The 17443-nt window shown below is 35.7% G+C and overlaps 1 protein-coding gene and 1 pseudogene across 1 annotated transcript; both read left to right on the top strand.

The window, feature by feature from the left end:
- The first annotated feature begins 1065 nt into the window (after positions 1–1065).
- Positions 1066–4203, top strand: LOC116115532 (annotated as a pseudogene).
- A 4683-nt stretch (positions 4204–8886) lies between these two features.
- On the top strand, positions 8887–9460 carry LOC116115533 (uncharacterized mitochondrial protein AtMg00810-like). Its single transcript, XM_031401672.1, has 2 exons — positions 8887–9147; positions 9380–9460. The coding sequence occupies exons 1-2, from the start codon at positions 8887–8889 to the stop codon at positions 9458–9460; spliced, it is 342 nt and encodes a 113-aa protein (XP_031257532.1).
- The last annotated feature ends 7983 nt before the right edge of the window (positions 9461–17443 follow it).

Raw genomic sequence — 17443 nt, forward strand, 5'->3', positions numbered from 1 at the left:
AACCCTAATCTCACAAAAGAAAAATGAAATACGGCTCTCAACTTTTCTGTTTGATCTACAGTTAAATAAGAAACCCTAATCCTTTTATAGTGTTGATTGGAGGCTTGATCTCAGCCGTTGGTTTTTCCTCTTAATCAGCGGTCAAGATCATCTTGGAGCTGTCTCAAAACGACACCGTTCCATTAATACTTAGTACAACGCCATTTCAGCATTCACTCACAACAACTAATTTCTTGTGTGTGGCACACCAAGTGCAAGAGGCCTACACATCTCTTTTAAAAAATAAATGAATAATGATTAACAAAAATTCAACTGATTTTGATTTTTTTACGGTATATTAAGAGTAAAAATCATATTTCATGGGATTTTGTAAGAAAAAATTAAAAAAATTGTAAAAAATATAATTATGTAACGATAGTCAAATTTCTTCACCATTATATAATGTGCGCAAACATATAAGATTATCACATTGAACCTTAGCTCACATATCCAGCTTTTTGTGTTGGATACATCAAATTCGATTCCAACAACTATCACACAGGGCATAAAACTCATTCAAAATTGTTGAAGAAGGAAAACAAAATCTGAAAAAGACACTGTCATTTGGTGACAAAATTATATTGAAATAGACCAGTACACCAAATTTCTTCACCATTATATGCACAGCAAGGAAATCTTTAGTAAAGTTATTGTTAAATAAGTGAAGCCTCCGACGTCGTTTACGTCAAGTAAAGACGCTGCTATTTTTGCCTATCAGTCCAAGTTAAATCACAGCCATCAAATTAAAGAGAATCCAACGGCTCCAATTCAATCAGAAGTCAAATTTCTTCACCATTATATGCACGGCAAGGAAATCTTTAGTAAAGTTATGTAACACTAGTCAATTCCCTGTTTTAAGTCAAGATTTGTAATAATTAATGCCACAGAATAGGCGTTAGAGTTTCACAAACTCATCATATATAAAGCGACAAGGTGAAGCAAGCTCACATCTCACTCTCAAAAATGAACACAATGGTAAGTCACTCACTTTGCTTTCGCTCTGTTTTACTTTTTTGCATCACGCCTATGCAAGTTACCACTTTTGTCAGTTCCAAATTGGCTCAACAGGAGACATATCGTGTTTCTTTGCAAGCCTTCAAGTCAAAGATTATTCATGATCCTCCAGGGGTTCTAAACTCGTGGAATGATTCTCGCCACTTTTGCGAGTGGGAGGGGATTACCTGTGGTCGCAAGCATAAAAGAGTCACCATCCTAAGCCTACGTTCTAGAGGTTTCTTCGAGTCCTTGTCACCATACATTAGCAACCTCAGCTTCCTACGGAAGTTTGATCTCGCAAACAATAGTATCCAAGGTGAAATCCCTCCTGAAGTTGGCCAACTGTTCAGGTTAGAAGATTTATGGCTTCAAAACAACTCCTTGGTGGGAGAAATTCCAGCCAACTTGTCTTGTTGTTCCAGGCTCAAATTCTTATCTTTAGGAAAAAAAAAAGCTGGTTAGGAAAATTTCATCAGAGATTGTCTCTTTGTTCAACCTCAAATTCATAGCTCTGCACTCTAATAGTTTGACAGGAGGCATCCCACCCTTTCTTGGGAATCTTACCTCCCTAGAAGAGCTATCTATGGCTTACAATCTTCTTGGAGGAAATATTCTAGATTCATTGGGTCAAATGAAAAATTTTAAAACTCTTGGAATTGTTGGAAACAACATATCTGGTGTAGTTCCCCCTTCTATATACAATCTCTCCTCCCTTGTTAATTTTTCTTTGTCTGAGAATCAACTTGAGGGAAGTCTTCCACCAAATTTAGGCCTTACTCTTCCTCGTCTCCAATTTTTTCCGATATCAAATAACTCATTTGGAGGATCTATTCCGGTATCTTTATCCAACGCTTCAAAACTTTGACATTTTGAGTTGGAAAGAAATAAATTTTCAAGAAAATTTTCTGTTGATTTTGGAGACATGCAACACCTTCAATGGCTAAGTTTGAACACTAATAATTTAGGAAGTGGGGAAGGTGATGAGATGAGTTTTATCGACTCTTGGCCAACTGCAGCAATTTGAGGACGTTCTCCATAGCTGAAAACCAATTCAGAGGACCCTTGCGCCATTCAATAGGTAACCTTTCTAGTACTAAACTGTAATGTTTATTTGTTGGTGGGAATTATCTATATGGAACAATCCCATCAGGGATAGGCGGCCTTCTTAACTTGACTTTGTTGTGTATGCCTTTTAACAAATTTTCAGGCGCAATTCCCAAAGAATTAGGTAAGCTCCAGAACCTTGTATTTTTAGATCTTTCTAGCAACAAACTCTCCAGTGAAATTCCTTCTTCTTTTGGGAACCTGTCAAAAATCATTGACTTAGGGTTGGCAAATAACAAACTATCAGGAGTCATCCCTAGTAGCCTAGGAAATTTGAAACAATTGGAAATTTTGGATCTTTCCCAAAATGACCTTATTGGAACCATACCCAAACAAGTTTTTGAAATAACGTATCTGTCAATTTTACTAGATCTATCCCAAAACCAATTGATTGGATCTATACCTCCAAGCATAGGTAACCTAAAACTTCTATCTAGTTTTGATGTGTCTGATAATAATTTGTCAGATGAAATTCCGAGTCAACTTAGTCTTTGTTCTAGTCTAGAATCACTTTTAATAGATGGCAATGCTTTCCAAGGATTTATACCTGCATCATTGAGTTCTCTGAGAGGTATTCGAATCATTGATCTTTCTCGCAACAATTTGTCTGGCCAAATCCCAAAATTCTTAGAGACACTAACTTTGGAGAATTTAAACTTGTCCTTCAATAATTTTGAGGGTGAAGTGCCATCAAAAGGAGTTTTTGCAAATGCAAGTGCAATATCACTTGTCAGAAATAGTGGTAGACTTTGTGGAGGAATAGCTGAATTACATTTGCTCAAATGCACAAGCAAGAACGCAAAGAAAGAGAGGATCTCTCTGCGAACCAAAATATTGATCTCAATTGGAAGTGTCCTTTCAGGACTAACCATGATTTCATTATTCATTTTTTGTTGGCTTAGACAGAGGAGGAAAACAACCTTCCGATTCTGGATCTAGGTTGATAAAATCACTTTCGAATGTATCATATGATAGGCTACTCAAAGCGACCGATGGGTTTTCTTCAACAAACTTGATTGGTGTGGGAAGTTTCGGCTCTGTGTTTAAGGGTATCCTTGACGAAAAGGGAACTATTGTAATCAAAGTACTAAATCTTCAGCATCGAGAAGCTTCAAAGAGTTTCATGGCAGAGTGTAAAGCGTTGAGAAATATTCGTCACAGGAATCTTGTAAAAGTCATTACTTCTTGCTCAAGTATTGATTTTCAGGGCAATGACTTTAAAGCTATTGTCTACGAGTACATGCCAAATGGAAGTCTTGACAAGTGGTTACACCCAGGTCCAGAAACAGAAGAAGAGCAACCTGAAATTCAGAATCTTACCCTTCTTTAGAGAATAAACATTGCAATTGATGTGGCATCTGCAATAGATTATCTCCATTATCGTTGCCATGAGCCAATCCTCCATTGCAATTTGAAGCCTAGCAATGTTCTTCTAGATTCTTCTAGATGACGACATGACAGCTCATGTTGGGGATTTCGGTCTAGCAAAGTTTCTCCCAGAAGTCTCAAATCCAAACCAAAGTAGCTCTGTTGGTGTAAGAGGAACAATAGGCTATGCAGCCCTAGGTAACCACAAGATTGGATAATTTGAACAATTAATTACTTGTCAAAGATCATATACTTCCTAATATAATATTATTGTGAATTGCAGAGTATGGTCTTGGAAGTGAGATGTCGAAAGATGGGGATGTCTAAAGTTATGGGATCTTGTTGTTAGAGATGGTAACAAGGAAAAGGCCCACAGACCTTATGTTTGAGGGAGGCCTCAATCTTCACAATTTTGCTAAAATGGCCTTGCCTGACCGGGTGATGGACATTGTCGATCCAATACTTCTAAATGAGGTTGAAGAGGTTATTGCTACTAATCGTATACTGGTACAAGAAAGAAACATTAAAAGAAAGGAATGCCTCATCTCAATCGTGAGGGTTAGAGTGGCATGTTCAATGGAGATACCACAAGATCGAATGATCATAACCAATGTTGTTCATGAATTACAAGAGGTCAAGGACATCCTTCTCTGGCCTAGAATTGTTCTCATCAGGCAAGGAGGTCAATCAGTTTGAGCGAGGTGAAAAGTGAACGGAGTTTCTGTGATTATCTGCCAGGCCACCCACATTTTATCAACCTATTTGTATTTTATTTTCATTTTAAAGTTAAATCCCTTTGATGAAAGTTTGTTGGACATTTTATTGAGTTTGAATGTTTGATTTAAGAGTTTCAAGATTCCTACATATCTTATTTCATTTGGATGGAGTGAATTAAAAATTACAATAAACAATTCCCAGCAAAAGGCCCAGTTTAGCAGAAAGGTTATTAGGCAATAAACAGTTTCAATCTGTCAGTCACCATCTGAACGTTAGAATGTTTTCTATCTAATTTGAATACTCAATTACTTGTCAAAAAGATCATGTATTTTCTAATGTTATTCTTGCAAATTGGAGTATGGTCTAGGAAGTCTAGAGGTGTCAACAAATAGGGATGTCTACAGTTTTTTAATCCTGTTATTGGAATGATAACGAGGAAAAGGCCCAGAGAAATTATTTTTAAGGGAGGCTATTAGATGTAAAGGGTATTAATGTAATTTATTCTTGCTAAGTTGAGTTAGTTTAGAATGAGTGAGTTAGTTCACTCTTCAGCTCAATAAGTAACTGAGCTACTATGTTTTATATAAAGAACAGTAACACTTTAGTAAAGACAAGAATTCATTTTCCCAAAACTCAGCTACATTTGTTTACTCTCTCGTTTATTAACATGGTATCAGAGTGACAAAATCTCCAGCCCTAATCTGAGAACGAGTCGATTCGAGTGAACCTCTTTAATTCAGATAAGTTCAATCAACTTGAACACCTGATTTCTTTGCTTCATCCTTCGAATTTTTTGGTTCAAAATCTTGAATTTTAGCTCGAAATCTTGAATTAGTTTTACTGTTCAATCTAAATTCTTAGTCGAATCGACTTGAATTTGATTCTAGATCAATCAATTTGATAATTAGTTAATCAAATATGGCAACATCAACGGAAGAACTTACCATTCAGTCGATTGACTCCAACTCACCTTTGTATGTACACCCATCAGATACACCACGCTTTGTACTAGTTTTTGAACAGCTCGTTGGAGTTGAAAATTGCAGCATCTGGAGTCGAGCCATGACGGTTTCTTTTTGTGCCAAAAACAAACTTGGATTTGTTATAATGGTACTTCCACAAAATCGACTGTACATTCTAGCTTGGCTCCACAATGGGAGAGATGTAATTCATTGGTGCTTGCATGGATCTTTAATTCAGTCTTGAGAGAGATCTTCAATAATATAGTTTACTCTACAAGTGTTGCATAGGTCTGACAAGATTTGAAAGAATAGTACAACAAAGTGAGTGGGACTAGAGTGTTTGGGTTGCATCAAGAAATCATTAACCTAACTCAAGGAACTAACTCTGTAGTCAACTACTATAGTAAATTGAAGTCACTATGGTATGAGCTTGATTCCTTGGTTAGTCTTCTTACACCTAATAGTGCCTCGGCAAAAGCATATTTGGAGCATCTAAATCAGCAAAAATTACTGCAGTTCAATAAAGATGAAAGTCAGAAAATCTTGAGTTTGAATTCAGAAGTAACTACAGTACCTTATGCCAATCATTCTGAAAATGGCAAAGGTCAGAATCAACGCCAAAAATATAAGGGGAAGAAGCCCAACATTGAATGTGAATTTTGTCACATTCCTGGTCACAAACGAGAAACTTGTTACAAGTTGCATAAGTATTCTCCTGACCATCAATTCACTAAAGGGAAAGCAAACTCAAGTCAAAATTTATTCCCAATCAAGTGCATACTTCAGAGTAATTGGATATGGGAAATTCAAGATCAATGATTAGCACTAGAAACTCAGATTCAATTGTCGGTCTTGTTTTGACTACTGAGCAGTACAATCACATCCTCCAGTCACTAGGAAAGGAGAATGTTTCTCCTCCCATTGCTAACTTGGCAGGTAATTCTATTGCCTTGATGTCTTACCTTCATAAGAATAGTTGGATAATTGATACTTGAGCATCTGACCATATGACATTTGATTATTATGTCCTACGAATACCTACTGCTATAGAACCTTCTGCAAAATACCTTATACGGTTACCAAATGGAACAAGAACATATGTTAAACATGTAGGGTCTGTAGTTCTAGACAATAATTTACATCTACCAAATGTCCTATATGTTCCAGATTTCAATCACAATTTACTTTCAGTCTCCAAACTTGCTGCTTCTAACAACTACTTTGTTACCTTTTATCTTGATTTTTGTCTCATTCAGGATCTTTGCAATGGCAAATTGAAGGGGATTGGTAAGCATAGGCAAGGTCTTTATTTCTTTAATCCAAATTTGAAACTTTCCACTTTTGTATCAAACTTAGGACAATTAAATAAGGCTGTTTGCCATACTGTAGAATCATCACGGGTTGTACCTTTTGAGATGAATTTGAATAAAATGCCTATTTCCATGTTTTCATTATCTTCATCTCATAATTCTGCATTATGGCATCAAAGATTAGGACATGCCTCTTCTTCTCTTTTGCTTCTTGTTCATCCCAGTTTGTCAAGGTCTAGTGCTCAAATTAGTTTACACTCTATGCATTGTCCTGTTTGTCCTCTAGCCAAAGAGACCAGGTTACCCTTCCCTAATAGTACATCTCAAACACAAAAAAAAACTTTGATTTACTACATATGGATGTATAGGGTCTTTATAAAACACCTACGCATGGGAATGCTAGATACTTTCTCACTATGGTAGATGATTTCTCTAAGGTTACTTGGTTGTTCCTTATGCAATTCAAGTCAGACACTTACTCTACCAATAAACACTTCCTTCGTATGGTTCATACACAATATAATTTGACTCCTAAGTGCATTAGGACTGATAATGGTTTAGAGTTTTTTTAACAAAGATTGTCATGAACTCCTAAGTAGTCAAGGTATCATTCATCAAAGTTATGCTTATTCTCCTCAACAAAATGGTATTGTTGAGAGAAAGCACAGGCACATTTTAGAGGTTGCTAAGGCTTTAAAACTTTAGTCCAATATTCCCACTCATTTCTAGGGGTATTGTGTGCAAACTGTTGTCTACATCATTAACAGGCTGCCTATTGCAGTCATTAAAGGTCAGTCACCTTTGAGAAATTTTTTGTCAAACCACCTTTCTTGAATCGTTTAAAGGTCTTTGGATGTTTGGCCTATACTACAATCTTACCTTCTAAGGACAAATTGCATCCTAGAGTTGCTCCTTCAGTTTTCTTGGGTTATTCTCTTACCTAAGGGCTAGATTTTACACAATTTGTCTACTCATTCTATGTTTGTCACCAAAGATGTCATTTTCTATGAAAATGTTTTCCCTTTTGCCTTGTCAACATCTTCCTTGAATCCTTTTCCTATTGATTCAGAGTTCCTTGTTTCAGAGTCAATTCCAACTCCTTTTATAGATTCTATTTCACCTCATTTTACTGCTAATTCTCTTGTTATCCAGTCTACAGAATCTACTGTTTCTCATAATTTTGTTCCTGATCATTCCACTCCTTCTATGCCTAGTATTACTCATGTTTCACCTCCTGCTCTTAGAAGATAGAGTAGACATACCAATCTACATTACATCATAATCCTGCAGCAAATACTTCGCACTATCCCATTACCAATTTTGTTTCCTATGCTAATGTATCCCCTTCCTATAAAGCATTCCTATCCAATCTCTCTTTAGTTGGACCTACTACTTTTACACAAGCCTCTAAAGATCAGAATTGGGTCACTGCTATGCAAAAAGAAATTCAGGCATTAGAAAGCAATCAAACCTAGTCCTTAGTACTTCTGCCCCTTTGTAAGGCTCTCATTGGTTGCAAGTAGGTATATAAACTTAAGTATAAGGCTAATGGCACCCTAGACAAATATAAGGCACGCTTGGTTGCTAAGGGATATACATAGTAGGCTGGGATTGATTATGAGGAGACTTTCTCTCCAATTATAAAGATGGTTATTGTTAGAACAGTTTTGGCTTTAGCCTTCATGAACAATTGGCCTCTTTATCAGCTTGATGTAGACAATGCTTTCTTGCAAGGGGACTTGCAAGAGGAAATTTACATGACATTCCCTAAGGTTTTCCAAGGCAAGGGGGCAGAATCTGGTATGCAAGCTCTATAAATCCTTATATGGATTGAAACAAGCTTTTAGAGCCTGGAATTATCAGCTAACTACAGCTCTTTTGAATGGTGGTTTCTAGTAGTCTCGGTAAGATTATTCATTATTTCTCAAAAGAAATCAATCTCACATTATCCTGATTCTTGTATATGTAGATGACATTGTGATAATAGGTGATGATCCAGCCTTAATCCACCATATTAAACAGCTGCTACACCACAATTTTAAGCTGAAGGATTTAGGTGTATTGTGGTATTTTCTAGGCTTTGAAGTTGCCAAGTCCTCTAAGGGAATTAGCCTCTGTCAATGCAAGTATGCATTGGAATTGATCTCAGAATCAGGTCTTTCAGGTTCTAAGCCATCTTTGGTTCCCATGGAGTCCAATTTGAAGCTCACTTCCATAGCATTTGATCATTAGTTCACTTCTGACAACACTAAGAATGATCATTTACTTCCTGTCCTATAGTTTATCAATGATTAGTTGGCAAACTGCTCTACCTATGTATGACTAGGCCAGACCTCAATTATTCAGTCAGTTTATTGAGTCAATTTATGCACCAGCCCAAGCAGTCACATATGGCAGTATCTCTCAAAGCGATCAGATATGTGAAGTCAGCTCTCGGACTTGGTTTATTCTTTCTTGCTCATAATACTTTGTCTTTATTTGCCTATAGTGACTCTGATTGGGGTTCTTGCTTGATGACAAGGAAGTCTATCATTGGCTTCTGTATTTTTCTTGGCTCTTCTCTGGTTTCTTGGAAATCCAAGCGCCAAGCTACCATTTCCAAGTCTTCCTTCGAGGCTGAATATAGAGCTATGACCTCTACTATATGTGAGGTAATTTGGTTAGTTCAATTGCTTACGAAACTTGGTTTCCCTGCTCAGCTTCCTGTTACTCTCACTGTGACAACCAGGCTGCCAACCATATTGCTTCCAATCCTATGTTCCATGAGAGGGCCAAACATATTGACATTGATTGTCATATCATATTGACATTGATTATCATATTGTGCGAGAGCAACTGAAGAATGGTCTAATCACTACTGCCCATATTTCTTCATATGAGCAGCCTGTTGATATTCTTACTAAAGCATTTGGCAAGACTCTTCATCATCACATGTTGCTCAAGTTGGGTATGCTGGATCTTTAGCGCCTTGAAAGGCTAAGATCCTGAAAGGCAATACTATCAGTAGAAAACAGTTTGGTACCAATTGCCATAAGTGTAGTACACACATTTGCTTCTAACATTCTTGTTTTTGCATGAAGATCAGAAACGTGCTTGGCCTATCTTAGATGAATACCATGAGCTATCCTAGTAGCTTCAATACCAAGAAAATAGTGTATTGAACCAAGATCTTTACGACTGAACTAGGTATTTAAGTCTTGAACCAGGTTTTGAATGAAAGTAGGATGTCCACCAATGATCAAAATATCATCAACGTAGATAAGGATGTAGATCATGCAGCTGTCAAGTTTGTAGGTGATTAAATTGGTATCTGACATAGAATTTTTAAAACCCTTATCCAAAAGAGCTTGTTTCAGCTTTTCATACCAAGCTCTTGAGGCTTGTTTGAGGCGATAAAGGGCTTTCTTAAGTTGGCAAACATGACCAGGGAAAGAAGGATTTTCAAAACCCTCAGGTTGATACATAAAGACTATTTCACTAAGAGTCCCACTTAGGAATGCATTGCTAACATCGATTTGCTTGATATCCCATCTATAAGTCATAGCAAGAGTTAGGATAATCTAAATAGTGGAGGGCTTTATAGCAAGGCTAAGGGTTTCAAAATAATCCAGCCTATGTGTTTGTTGGAATCCTTTAGCAACAAGTCTAGCCTTATATTTTTGAAGACTATCATCAGCATTATACTTAGTCCGAAAAACCTATTTGTTGCCAACAACATGTAAATCATTGGTCATGGGAACAAGTATCTAGGTATCATTTTTTACTAATGCATTAAATTTAGCCTACATTGCCTCTTTCCATTATTCACTTCTTAGGGCCTCTTTCACTGAAGTAGGTTCAACTTTGATAGAGACCCCTGGAATAGTAATAAGGGTAGTTTTGTTTTGAGTTGCCTTGGATCTAGTGACCATCGGATGCACATTTGTGAAAGCTGAAGCATCTTGAGTCTTAGAAGAAAACTATGAGAAAGTCAAGTCAACTTGAAGATGGTAGGGTGGTAATGAAGTTTCAGATATTGTAGGTGAGGAAAGAAACCAAGAAGAGGTTAAATCAACTTCTAAGGCGCAAGGAAGCTGATTGTGATAAGTGCTAGTGAGACGAGTTGAAGTGTATGGGAATGATGATGATGAAAAAGAAGGTGATTTGGATGGGGAAGACTGCTTCAGAGTGGTGGACTAATTGTGTAAGGAAATATCTGATATAGAGGATGTAATAGATGCTGTAAAAGGTGACTTATGTAGTGTAGATTGTTCAGGGATGGTGGACTGATTATGTGAGGTAGTGTTTGGTGTGAAGGGTATAACAGATGCTATAGAAGAAGTACCCTTAACAATTGACAGTGGTGGACTTGACAGAGAATAGGATACTGTTGGAGACTTTAAGCTGGAGGTGCAGCATCAGTTGATCGAGAGCTCTGCATGGAGGAGACAAAGGGAAAACTGGAAGGCCTATGTTCACATAAAGCTGTATGAATAGGTGATGAGGTGGGATGCCCAAAATCATGTGCATAAGGGAACTCTAACTCATTAAATTTAACATTGGGTGTAATATAGACTTTTCCATCATAATTCATGCATTTATAACCCTTGTGAATAAGACTATACCCTATGAAGACACACTTGGAGGAATATAGGCTGAATTTATGACAATTAAAATCCCTTAAGTAGGGAAAACAAGCACAACTAAAAACTTTCAATGTAGAATACAAAGGCAATCTGGCAAATAAAATTTGATATAGAGAATTAAAATGTAAAACAGATGATGGCATATGATTTATCAAGAATACAACTATATCGAATGCACACCACCAAAGATTCATAGGCATAGATGCATGTGCAAGCAATGTTAAACCAATCTCGACAACATGCCTATGTTTTCTTTCACTACGACCATTTTGTTGATGCACATATCACACGAATATCGAAATTGAATACTAACCTTAGTAAGATATGAGACCAAGCCTTTATACTCTCCCCATTGGTCTGACTGAAGACATTTAAGTTTGTATCCAAATTGTCTTTCAACTAAATGATGAAATCGAATGAAAACAGATGCAACTTCAACCTTTGTTCTTAAAGAAAACAGCCAAGTATATTGCTAAAATCATCTATGAACTGAATGTAGTACCTAAATCCCTCTAAGGAGTTTAAAGGTGCGGGCCCCCAAACATCACTATGTACAAGAGGAAGTGGTTCAGTGGCCTTTGAGTGAGAGGCTGGAAAATGATTAAAAAGCTACAGCAGACATTGATTTAGTTTTAGACAAAGAAGTACAAGGAATATGATGCATGATTTTGGAAAATGCCTCAGCATGAGGGTGGCCTAATCTTTGATGCCATATCATATATGTAAGATCTTTAATAGAATCCGCGTGACATGCGAAGGCAGACATATGAACTGAAGGTGTTAAAATGTCAATTAGAGACTCAGCAACACTAGTATTAGAACACAAAGAATTCCTTACTTCAGCAACAATACATAAAGAATCAGTTATAGTAGCAGCTAACACATTGCTTAAAATATTATCATTTTTAGGCGAACACAAAGAATTCACAGGTAAGTAACAATCCGCAACAGACACAAAATGTGCATTATCATTCATATCATCAACATGCATTGGATTGAGCAATGAAAAAAAAGTACTTTTATTGATTGGCTGCTGTGTACAATTGACATTATTAGGAGTAATGTCATTGTTAGTACAACTTGGAGACGTTATGTCAAAATTAGACAAAAACGAAAGTGGTCAACTAACATTAACATGTATTGAATTATAAGAATGCTCAATACTTGATGAAACACAACTAGATTGAGTAACAGTGCTTGGAAACTTATTAGACTCTATTAAAGACACAAAGGACCGAGAACCAGGTAAAGCAGATTGTGCAGGAATTTTAGTTGAAACTGAATTTGATGAAGTCTGAGAAGTAAGGGTAGAAGGGAGGTTCAACTGATACAACCCAACTTTAAGTTCTCCCTGCAACAACACTATACTAGTGACTTTGTCCTTAACCACTCAGCAATCAGATGAGAACTCAACTATAACATTGTTATCTTTAGTAAATTTAGAAATGCTAAGTAAATTTTTGGCAATTCTAGGTCCGCATAAAATATTTTTCAAAAAAAGACATTTGGAATGTAAAGAACTAGGTAAATATGTAAGGCCAACATGTGAAATATTTAGGTACTCACCACTGCTAACTTGTAGCTGCTCTGTTCCATCATAGCTCCTGCTAAGATTAAGGTGATTCAGGTTAGCAGTAACATGATCCATACTCCCGGAATCCATATACCAGGCGGGGTTTTGTGTGGCTACTGGTGTGGCTATCATTGCAGAACCAGAATGTGCACAACCAGGTAGGTTATGGTGAGTAGCAAAATATGCCTAAGTTGATCTAGATGGTTCCTGACTAGGTACTGTAAACCCAGATTGACCAAGACTGGAACTTGTAGTTCCAGAAAATTGTTGTCTTAACAATTGTTGTTGCCCAGAAAATTGTTGTTGTTGACAACTACCACAATTCAACTCAGAGACTTGATTCACTCCATAAGGAGAGATAAAAGGAAGTCCACTTGAAAGCTGTTGTCCACTAGAGATAGGAGGATAAAATGGTTTGTTATGAGGCTGAAATGGACCAGGACTATTAATTTGTCCTCCTAAGTAAGTAGATAAAGTTTGGAGCTAACCAGGATTACCAATTTGACCTCCAAAGTAGGGAGGTGCACCATTGTATGATGAATTATACCCGTGGTAGCATTAGACAACAGTGTGTCCAACTTTGCTACACACTTCACAAACTGGTTTGCCGTTATTGTTTCCCTTACCTCCTCCTCTTCCAATTTGAGGAAAACCAGGAGTGTTGTTACCAGAAAAAGGACTTCCGTACTGTCCTATATGAGCTGAAGCTGGATAGGGATTAATGGAAGGTAAAACTCCCGTATTGGAAGCAAGAAGCTAAGAGTGACAATTTGGAGGGTAATGTTGAGGTGTAAAGGAATGATTTGGTATATTTGGAACAGAGGAAGCTGGTAGTGGCGTATTTGGTAAAAGAGAAAGGTTATTAGAGAACATTGTGTTGGACATTGTGTTATTGTGTAAAGTGGAATAGGATGTTGAGCTTCCTGAATTATTAGTGGCAGCAATATGGACGGCACTATTTGAGAAGTCAAGAGAATTAAACTTCTCAATTCGCATTTCATACTTTTGAAGAAAGTATTGTGCTTCTTGTAATGAAACAGAATCAAATTTAGATTCAATCCTAGAGGTTAAGTTGACGATGACAACATCAAACTCTGGATCAAGGTCATCCAGAATCAGTTGCAACAAATCTTCACTAGAAATCAACGGTCCACTTGCCGATAAATTCTTAGCTATACCTTTCATCTTTTTCACATATTCACTAACAGTTAAGTTCCCTTTTTGAGTATTTTGTAGAAGGTTTTTAAGATGCAAAGCTCTTGCCTTAGATTCATTTAAGAACTCATGCTCGAGAGTGAGCCAAATAGCAGTATATGACTAACACTTAGACACATAGCTAAACATACATTCGGATATTGATGCTAGCAACCAAGTAATCAGAAATTTATCAGTCCTTTTCCAAGCTACATATGCTAGATTAACTAAATTTCTTGCCCTAATTTCTCCAGTTTCTTAAGTGGTTTCATTCTCACTATCAATTAGTGGAGTAGGGTAGGGAACTAAACCTGTTAGATGGTCTTCAACCTCATGAGCTCCAACTGCCAATAGATCTTGCGATTTCCAGACTCTATAATTGTCCCTGTAACCGTCTCTTGTCAATTTCGGGTTTACAACTTGGAGGCTAGAGGGAAAGGCTGAAGTGAAGGAGCTGGACGAGCTATGGAGCATGTTAGTCCCTGATTTCACTGACTGATCAAAATCGGAGGAATTCGCCATTGACAGTTAGTCGGTGGCTTTGATACCATGTGAATCTTGAAGGGATTTGGAGGAAAAACTTCTAGGCTACAGTTTAGTAAAGAAAAACAGAGAAAGTTACGTGAATTGTAAGCTGATTTTCATTAAAGAAAAAACTGATTACATATTGCTTTATATACAAGAGTAGTAGAGTAGTTAACTACTTTGAAACGACATCACTTTGGCACTTTTACAAACTAAACCCTTAACTTTCTAGACTGACACTTTGATCCACATAAAGCACTCGCATTACTTTCATCAGAAAACCAATTTCAATTTTGGTTTTTCTTTTTCTTTTTCTTTCAAACAGAGAAAAAAAATTGTTGTATGGATTGTAATAATATGAGAACACTAAAGCCTGTTTGGTCGGGTTTATTTAGTAACCAAAAGAGCTTATTTAAAACAATAAGTATTTTTTAAAACTTCTACCCCTACCTTTCATGCTTAATCACATGAATATCATTCCTTCCATGAAAGTGAAAATAAAAATTTATAAAATTTTTTTTTTGATTTAAGATTGAAAGGTATAATATTATGGTTTTTTGGTTGATTTTTTAAAAGAAGCTAGTGTAACAGGTACATAAAATGTCGAAAATACATTTAGTGTATAACAAAAACCAAAAAAGAATTGTGTTTGTTCAAATTGAATTGAAAATTTACTTTTGCAGAAAAACGATGAAAAAACCCGATTAAATTTGAATAAACTTGAGTCATTTGAGTGGGGTACAATGATATTAATCTCACTCAAATGGACATTATTTTATACATGGGTCATATTAAAATTTTTCATATCATCTATTGATGCGACTAAATCAACCTTAGCAAGTGCACTAGTCGTGTTCAAGTACTAAAGTGATGAGTTTGAGTATCGTCCCACGGAGATCAAAGCAATTATTTATAATTACCTAAAACTACTTACACGTTATTTGAGAAAACGAAATTTTAGAGTGTAAAACTAATGGAATAAAAAAAAAACTAAATTAAACAAATATATAATGTGAAGAACTTTGCAATATTGATGAAGTTAGGATACAGATTTCCCCCTAATTCTGTTTGACAACTACTCTTAATATCCGTTTGTGTTATGAATTGGTAGGATTCTTCTAAGGCTAATTATCATTATTTAGGCATGATATTCAACTTAATACAGATCCCTATTCGGTTACTCTGAAATTAAGAAGCATAATTCATCTATCCCTTACGACTAATTCGCCCTATTCGATTATGAATAAGGTGGGTCACAAATTAATCCTAGAATCTCTATTCTATTACTTCTAGTATTAATATGTTGTGCAATGTTATTCCCATAAAACAATTATGAATATGAATTAAGCAATAAACCCTAACTTCTTTATTCGAAACATCATCAAGGTAATTGAATCAATTCAACATTCATAAAGCATCAAACCTAAACTCTTGCACAAATTCATAAACATAAATCTAATATTAAGAATAAAAATCATTTAGAACATAATTAGGGTTTCATCCTCCCCTAACGAAAGAAATTTACTCCATCCTAAGAACAAAAGAATAAATAGAGAAGAAATAAAACACATTTAGACTTGAAAATGAACAAAAATCAAACTCTTAAATCTGATCTTCAGTCTTCAAGCCCCAAGAATGCGTCTTCTCCTCTAAAAAATATGCAAAATTCGTCCGTTGACAACTAATCTCAATTATACTTAAATACCTAAAAGAGTCTTTAGTGAAAAAGGAAAGAAAAACTGGCAAAAATGCCTTAATAGTTTCCGCCACGACCTTGGCCGTGGCCAAATTCAAGTCACCACAGCCTAGGCCGTGGTGCCTTCTGGTCTCTTTGTTTTATCTTTGTTCCACCACCATGGCCATGGTGAACTACCAAGGTATGGTCGTGGCCTTCAAGAATGTTAGGTAATCTCAACTTCTTCAAGCTTTATGTCACAATTTCATTCCAATGCTCCAATCTACTCAATCGAAGCCTGAAAAACACAAAAAACTATCCAAATCAATAGGTAACCATTCATATCTCAAACTTAATAAAAACTAACATCAAAACAAAGAAAATAAATGAGAAGATAACTAAACTAACATCAAAACAACCCTAAAAACACTCAAGTTATGCAACTTATCATCTATTATGTAGAATATCAATATCATCCATATAGAATATCAAAAAATCTCACTTAAGTAAGGAAGCTTAATATCTTGATACTCCACTCGAGCGGCCGGACTCAAGCAAGTCGAGTTTCTATAATGTTTCTAGAAATCAGATTCTCTGATTCAAATATTAGAAAATGGGTTTTTTTTTTCCCCTAAATATGCAGTATTTCACTTATATTAAACACATATGAACATATTATGACCCTAACTATATACAAACAATACAAAAAAACATAAATCTAAAACATTAAGGAGAAGATAAAAAAGAAAAGAAGAAAAAAGGAGAAAGAAAGAAGTGAAGTGGAGTGAACTGAAAGAGAAGGGCAAAATTGTCCAAATTTTGTATCAAATGTATTACTTACAAAGACAATTAGAGATTGATTGTTTTTAATTTTACTCTTGAAATACGGTCATATAAGTAATTATTTCTTTTTTAAGACTGTTTGATTGCATTTCAAAAGTGCTTCTAAGGAGAAACTCTAATTTATAAGTTTTTTTTTTTTTAGTTTATTTAAAGAGTTGAAATTTCAAATTCTTCTAACTTTATTTTATAAATTTAACTTGATTTATTCTAGAGTATTAAAGCCTTCTTGGTAAATTAACGTAAGATAGCTCCTTTACATTTTCCTAAAAAACAGTTAACAAAATTTTCACAAAATTATACTCTCATAAGCTCTACTCAATCTCTTTTTTTATAAGCTCTAATAAAAAATACCATACCAATAATTTAAGTAAATAACACTGATTAAAATTATTAAAGATTTAATAACGAATATTATAGAATATAGTCTATTTATTCAAATGATTAATAACACTAATGTCTAACGTTATGGTCCGAAGGCAGCGAATTGTCTCCAATTCTTTAAAAAGAGGACC

The sequence above is a fragment of the Pistacia vera genome, unplaced genomic scaffold (genome assembly GCF_008641045.1).
Source record: "Pistacia vera cultivar Batoury unplaced genomic scaffold, PisVer_v2 Contig745, whole genome shotgun sequence".
NCBI lineage: Eukaryota > Viridiplantae > Streptophyta > Magnoliopsida > Sapindales > Anacardiaceae > Pistacia > Pistacia vera.

Excerpts from the sequence above, each read along its gene's own strand:
- LOC116115533 (XM_031401672.1), top strand. The coding sequence starts at position 8,887 with ATGGCAGTATCTCTCAAAGCGATCAGATATGTGAAGTCAGCTCTCGGA. Across the intron at positions 9,148-9,379 it reads TGACCTCTACTATATGTGAG|CCTGTTGATATTCTTACTAA; the intron begins GTAATTTGGTTA and ends TCATATGAGCAG.